The 5,860-nt window shown below is 51.1% G+C and overlaps 1 protein-coding gene across 1 annotated transcript; it reads left to right on the top strand.

Moving 5' to 3' along the window:
- Positions 1-617: 617 nt before the first annotated feature.
- LOC108550240 (myb-like protein M) lies at positions 618-4,978 on the top strand. The gene has a single exon (XM_017903936.1). The coding sequence runs from the start codon at positions 1,039-1,041 to the stop codon at positions 3,061-3,063; it is 2,025 nt and encodes a 674-aa protein (XP_017759425.1). The 5' UTR covers positions 618-1,038; the 3' UTR covers positions 3,064-4,978.
- Positions 4,979-5,860: the final 882 nt, after the last annotated feature.

Raw genomic sequence — 5,860 nt, forward strand, 5'->3', positions numbered from 1 at the left:
TATTTTTAATGAAACATTTTCCTTGTTAAATTATCGAAAAATATTTTTCCATATTTTAAGAGCCGAAATGTTTTCCGAATATTTTACATTCCCTGAATTTTTCATATTTTTCCACTCGGTGTTCGTTAATTTAATAGAAAAGAAAAAACACGACGCAATGATCCAGTAGTACAGTTGCCGTATTATCTATCGCAACGAATGGACGAGCATCGACTATACGAAATTGGTCTTCACCGGTCGCGATGCCTTCGAAAAGTTCGCAGCGACTAACACGAACCGGCGCGCAACTTACCTTCCTTACTCAGCTTTCTCCGATATCTTGCTAAATTGTGACAGGCTCGTCCACCGGAAGGAACAATGTTACGTGTATATAAGCGGTATACGCGCATGGTAAAGTTTCGCGGAGCGGGGTGTGGAGAGGTAGACTGTAAAGAAAGGAGCTGGCGGGAACGGCAGTGGGGAGACGTCTGTCGGCGGTGAGCGTGGCAGCGGTGGTGGTGGTAGCGGCAGCAGTGGAGGGGGTGCTGGGGCAGAAAGTGGGGGGACCTCCAGGTCGCAGAGCGATTCGAAAGACGGTGTAGGCGCGCTCGGTGGAGCGAGCTTCAGTGTCGTTCCGGCCGCGGTTTCGTACGGTTGTTCGACCGAAGGAGGTGTGTGCTCGATTCGCGTAACCGCCGCCGCTACTATAAATCCTCGGTTGTGTTTCCGTTGCGAGGAACGCGGCCGTTGTTCACGCCACGAATATACAACAAAGCCGACACAGTTGCGCGTTAACACATCTCGGATCAGTGTTACAGTTCAGTTTGTGGTTTGTCCGTTGAGAAGAGGTTCGCGATGACAATGGGCTAAACCGGTGATTCAGTTGGCTCGTGGAAAACGGTTGTACGGCGGATTTAGGTCAATGGAGTAACGCGTCGATGTGACATATTCACCAGCGATTTGAAATTTCGTGAGGTGCGGAATATTACCGGGGATAATTGATCGAGTACATAACGGTGTTGCTAGAACAAGTGATTTCGTTCGCGCGGGTTTTATAAGATGAGCCCGGCCTCCCAGGGCGGCGTGGAGGTGGAGCGTTACATCGGTAGCTGTTTGATATCGTCGACCGTCAGACCGGGTTCGCACAAGCCAATCGTCGGTAGGAAACCAGACCCGGTGATTCGCGGGAAAACGCGAGGCTGTTACGGAACTCAGAATTTCCCGAATGGGACGGAACAGTGTCAGGTGCAGTACGGACCTGGCGGTTGGACAGGCGCTCCTTTGATATCCATGACGTCCAGTCCACGCAGATGCAATCAGAGATCCTCTCCGTCGCTCGGTCAGCAACAACAGCAGCAACAGTCACCACCGTCGCTCTCGCAGCAGCAGCAACAGCAGGCTTGCGATCAGCAAGTATCGGTTCACCTACACAAGAATCCGCTCTCCAGATTAGCCATTCATACGCAGGGAGCGCCGTTGATCCTCGCCAATCGGTTTCACAATCGTGGCAAGATACACAACACCGGGAACGTTAACGGCATCGCTAATGCCGTTTGCAATAACACGGGCGCGATAAATAGTTACGTTCACAATAATGCAAACGCAGTGACATCGAACTGTACGATGAACAATAACACGGTGAGGTGTCCGCCGTCGCGGCCTCAGAGGCCGATAGAAATGGCGAAGAAGCAACAGCAGCAGCAACAGCAGCAGCCCTCGAAACCGACGGACTGCACTGCCAACAAGGAGACCACGGGCACAGGGAACAACAGCATCGCGAACATAGACTCGCTGAGCATCGCGAGCGACGAGAGCTCGGGATCGAACAATTCCGAGAACAGTCTACCGCGTATCATCAAGCCCAGGAAACGCAGGAAGAAGGACCGGAAGCCACCGAACAACGCGGTCACGTCTGCGACAGAGGCGACGAAACTCGAGGAACAGCAGCAGCAGTCGAATCTGTCATCGAACGCGATCATCGAACAGTCGAATTCTCTAAAACCGTACGTGGTCCCAGGGTGTTACGAACAACGCTGCTACGAAGCTGCGCCGCCTCAGCTGAGAAACCATAGAAGGCCGCCGATGGCGAGGGAAAGCGCGTTGTACGGTTGTAGAGCGCAGACAACGGGCATGTCGGTGCAAGAGATAGCCGACGCGAGGCAAAGGTATCGGCACGTGGAAGTGAAAGTGTTGGACGACAACAGGAACGTAGTGCCGGCGCAAATGCGCACCATTCCGCCAAAGGGTTACAGGCATAACGGCCACCACCACCATCATCACCATCATCACGGTAGCAACAACGTGCCGCGATACCTGCACGAGTATAACGAGCCCGCGACGTCGGCGACGACGACGACCACGACGTCGTCAACGACGACAGCCGGCTGCGAGGACGGCGTGAACGACGAGTTGGGACCGTGTCAGTGCCGGTACTGCGACCCTTCTGCTCTCATATGGGACGTGGATCAGAACTGTTACTCGCCCTTCTTGACCCCGTCACCGTCGAACGAGTTCTGTCCCAGCCACTTCGCTCAGATGCCACCGCTATTCTTGTCCCGGCCGAGTCTCGATTGTCAGGAGCAAAGTATCGAGAGGCTTTTCAACGGCGATAATCCGCGAAGCCATCGGGAGAAGGATGGCACCGGTGTCGTACTGAGGCGCAGCTGGAGCGATCCGACTAGTTACTTCAGCGAGGAAATCAGCGCGCCTAGCAAAGACGTCGGCGTGATCGGTGACAGAGGACAGGCCGAAAGCGGGAAACGTCGGACGCTGTGGCGCGGTGACTCTATCGGTATTCCCGTGAATAACGTCGGATCGTCGGCCGTGGACGCAAACGGTACCGTACAGTCGCCGAAGGGGTTAGAGGTTTCGACGGAGATCATCACGTCACCGAACGGGCACAGGGATTTGGAGATCAAGTTCTATTCGCCTTTGCCGAACGCACCATTGCCCGAGGAGGAGAAGGTGGCTGGTGTCTTCGCGGAGGAGGTGGACGAGGACGAAGAAGATTTTAGCGATATCTGGAGCTACCACGAGTCAAAGTTGCAGCAGGATTTCCGCACGTTGCTGCAGGCGGAAGAGTGAAGAACACGGGGCGAAATTCTCTTTCGATGTCTGCTGGTCCGACTCGTTAGGATGGAAAGAGAGAAGAAAAGAACGCGGTATATACGCATTCGTCCGCGTGCGTGAACGTTTTCTTCGAGAACGGGGAAGAAAAGAGGACGCGAGAGCAGCAGCGGTAGTGTGAACGCGACGTGAGGGAATGAGAGAGAGGGAGAGTGAGAATAACGGTGCGTGTGAGCGAAAGAGATATAAAATACGCGGTCCCCGAAAATTCGATTAGTTCGTCGATAGAGGGAAGAAAGTCAAACGTCGCGAACTCGCGTAGACGCGTGCGCGAGCGCGCGAGACGGAGAAAATCCGTCGCTTTTATAACGCGTGTAACGACCCGAAAATCTCTTGGTTCGTTCCGTTTCGATGTTTCCGCGTTTCGACGAGGTGCGTGTAACGCGCGTGACTAGTTATATCCTATCCCATCCCCTGCTCCTCCTCGGACTTATTCCGACGATGACGCCCTCTCGTTGCTAACAGTCCTCGGTGAAACGATTAACAAGTGTAACTGACGGTAACGAGCAAAACTACGTGTCGAACGATTCTTCTTCCTAACGGTGTACGTTGTATACACGTAGTATACGTGACGTGCGTGCACTCGTGAAGCACGCACGAGAGTAGGTCTAAAGGATCGTACCTCGTCGTCGGGAATGCACGCGGTCTGCTTATCGATGACAACGTACTACTAATAAACGGTGGTTGGCTCGCGTCGCGAAGCGAATCGACTCCAACGATAAGACCGGTGTCGTTGACTACCGCACAGCCTAGAGCTGTATCGCACCGGAGAAAGATCGCTCTACGGTTTAGTATATATATATATATATATCGAGATATACATGTATATACGCGACTGCGAATCGCGTGGACGACGCGCGTGACATTTGCGTGCGCGCGCCTCTAATCGCCTCTCCCCTTCTCCAACATCCTCCACCCCCCACCCTTTCGCCCGATCTTCCCTTTTTCACTTCCCTTGCTCCTCCGCTGCTTTTCCCCACTCCTCGCTGTCGTCGTCGTTGTCCGTGGCGCGCTCTCAGCTATCGTCGACTGTTCGCGACAAAGATACCGCAACGCCTCTTTTCGCCGCCAATCACATCGCGAACCATCGTAAACTGTCCTGACAAATAGAGACGCGACTGTTTAAATCGTAACGTAGTAATTAAACGATAGAAACGATGAATCGTACGCTGATCGTCGGCAGAACTCTCGTATTCCATATTCACGCGTTTCTTCCCTTTCTAATAACCACGGTCACGCGATGCCCGAGACACGCGATACTTTCCGAGTAGAGCGAAGCTCGAGTCCAGTTTTTTCTTTTTCGTCCAACCTCGTCGTTCGCGTCTTCGATCGTTTACTTTTTTTTTTCGCCCTTCGAACGTTTCGTTGACTAAGAAATTTCTGGCCGATTCTCCGCTCTGTCGTTCGACGAATTGTTCAGCCGGTGTTACAGTATTTCGGGTTGCGTTCGAAATTTCCGTGTACCGTAGCGAACGCTGTTCGAAAATAGGACTACGGTCACGCCGCGTAACGTAAACGTGCGGATAAAGCTACGCGGAGCATCGACCAATGGCACCGTTCGAATACTTCGATCATTCCTACGTTTCTTGTGGCGTACTTTAGCGAACAGTGGCTGGCAAATATCCCATGGTTCCTTTGTTCGCGTAACTGGCTTTATGATAAACGCAAATTCACGGGCAAGGGTGGTTAACAGGTTCGAGGTTGTTTCGAGCCCTTCGCGCGATCCGTATTTGCCTAGAGTTCTACGCTCGGAGGAAACGCGTGAACCATTTCCCGTAGCCACATTGTACGCAACTGGTTAAATTTTAGATCTGCCGATTACCAAGCAAATTCATCCTACAATTTCGCATTTATCTTTTGCGATAGTTTTTGACACGTGAGATTTGACAATTTTATTGACATTAATTTTTCTTTTTTTTCCAATAATCTTTTCACGAGTTTAATCGTATTTTATTTTGATTTTTATGTAATTTCCAAAATGGTCGATTTTTTATTTTTATATAATTTACAAAATGGTCGACCGTTTCGTTTTCTTTCGTTTCTTTTCTTTTTTGACTAGAAGCGCCTTTACGTGCTTGTCATTTGATCTTGAATAATTTTTCTTTATTCGCGTTTGAAGCGAAATAACGAGGCGAAAGATTATTTTTAGCACCACTGACGAAATGTTCGCGCGTAGCGAATTTTTGAAAATTGATGCATGAATTTGAGAATTTCGATAACCTCGCGTCGCATTTTTCGCGAATACCTTCCCGCGCGATATTATTACAGGGACCACGAAAATATGCAAGACGAAGCATGGTCTTTGATTATCAACGGCTATTCGCTCGAGTGACTCGTAACCGAGTCGTCTTATCGCGACGAGGGTGCGTCGCGGATGTCGCGAGTTCCAGAATACGACTCTAGCGCCAATCGATTAATCGGAACCGCGCGCGTCCGCTGTATCGATTGTGTATCCGTCGTAGAGGGCATCGTGTGATTTCGTGATGGCGTCGCGATAAACCGAGCCATATTTCTTAGCCCACGTTCTACGGTCCTCGTTGTTGACTTGGAACGAGATCGCCGTGAATTTCGTGAACCTTCATCGTTTCTCGAGTTCGAGGACGAGAGAAAAAACGCGTGGCGCATATACGTAGCTGACAGACACACTCACATATACACACACACTCGCGCGCGTCAAAACATCACGCGTTGTACCCATCACCCCACCATCCTCTTTCGTTTAGACCGTAAGCCTAGATGTTAAGACGATTCGCTT

Source organism: Eufriesea mexicana, unplaced genomic scaffold (genome assembly GCF_001483705.2).
Source record: "Eufriesea mexicana isolate 0111107269 unplaced genomic scaffold, ASM148370v2 scaffold2636, whole genome shotgun sequence".
NCBI lineage: Eukaryota > Metazoa > Arthropoda > Insecta > Hymenoptera > Apidae > Eufriesea > Eufriesea mexicana.

Coding starts and splice junctions, on each gene's coding strand:
- LOC108550240 (XM_017903936.1), top strand. CDS start 1,039: ATGAGCCCGGCCTCCCAGGGCGGCGTGGAGGTGGAGCGTTACATCGGT.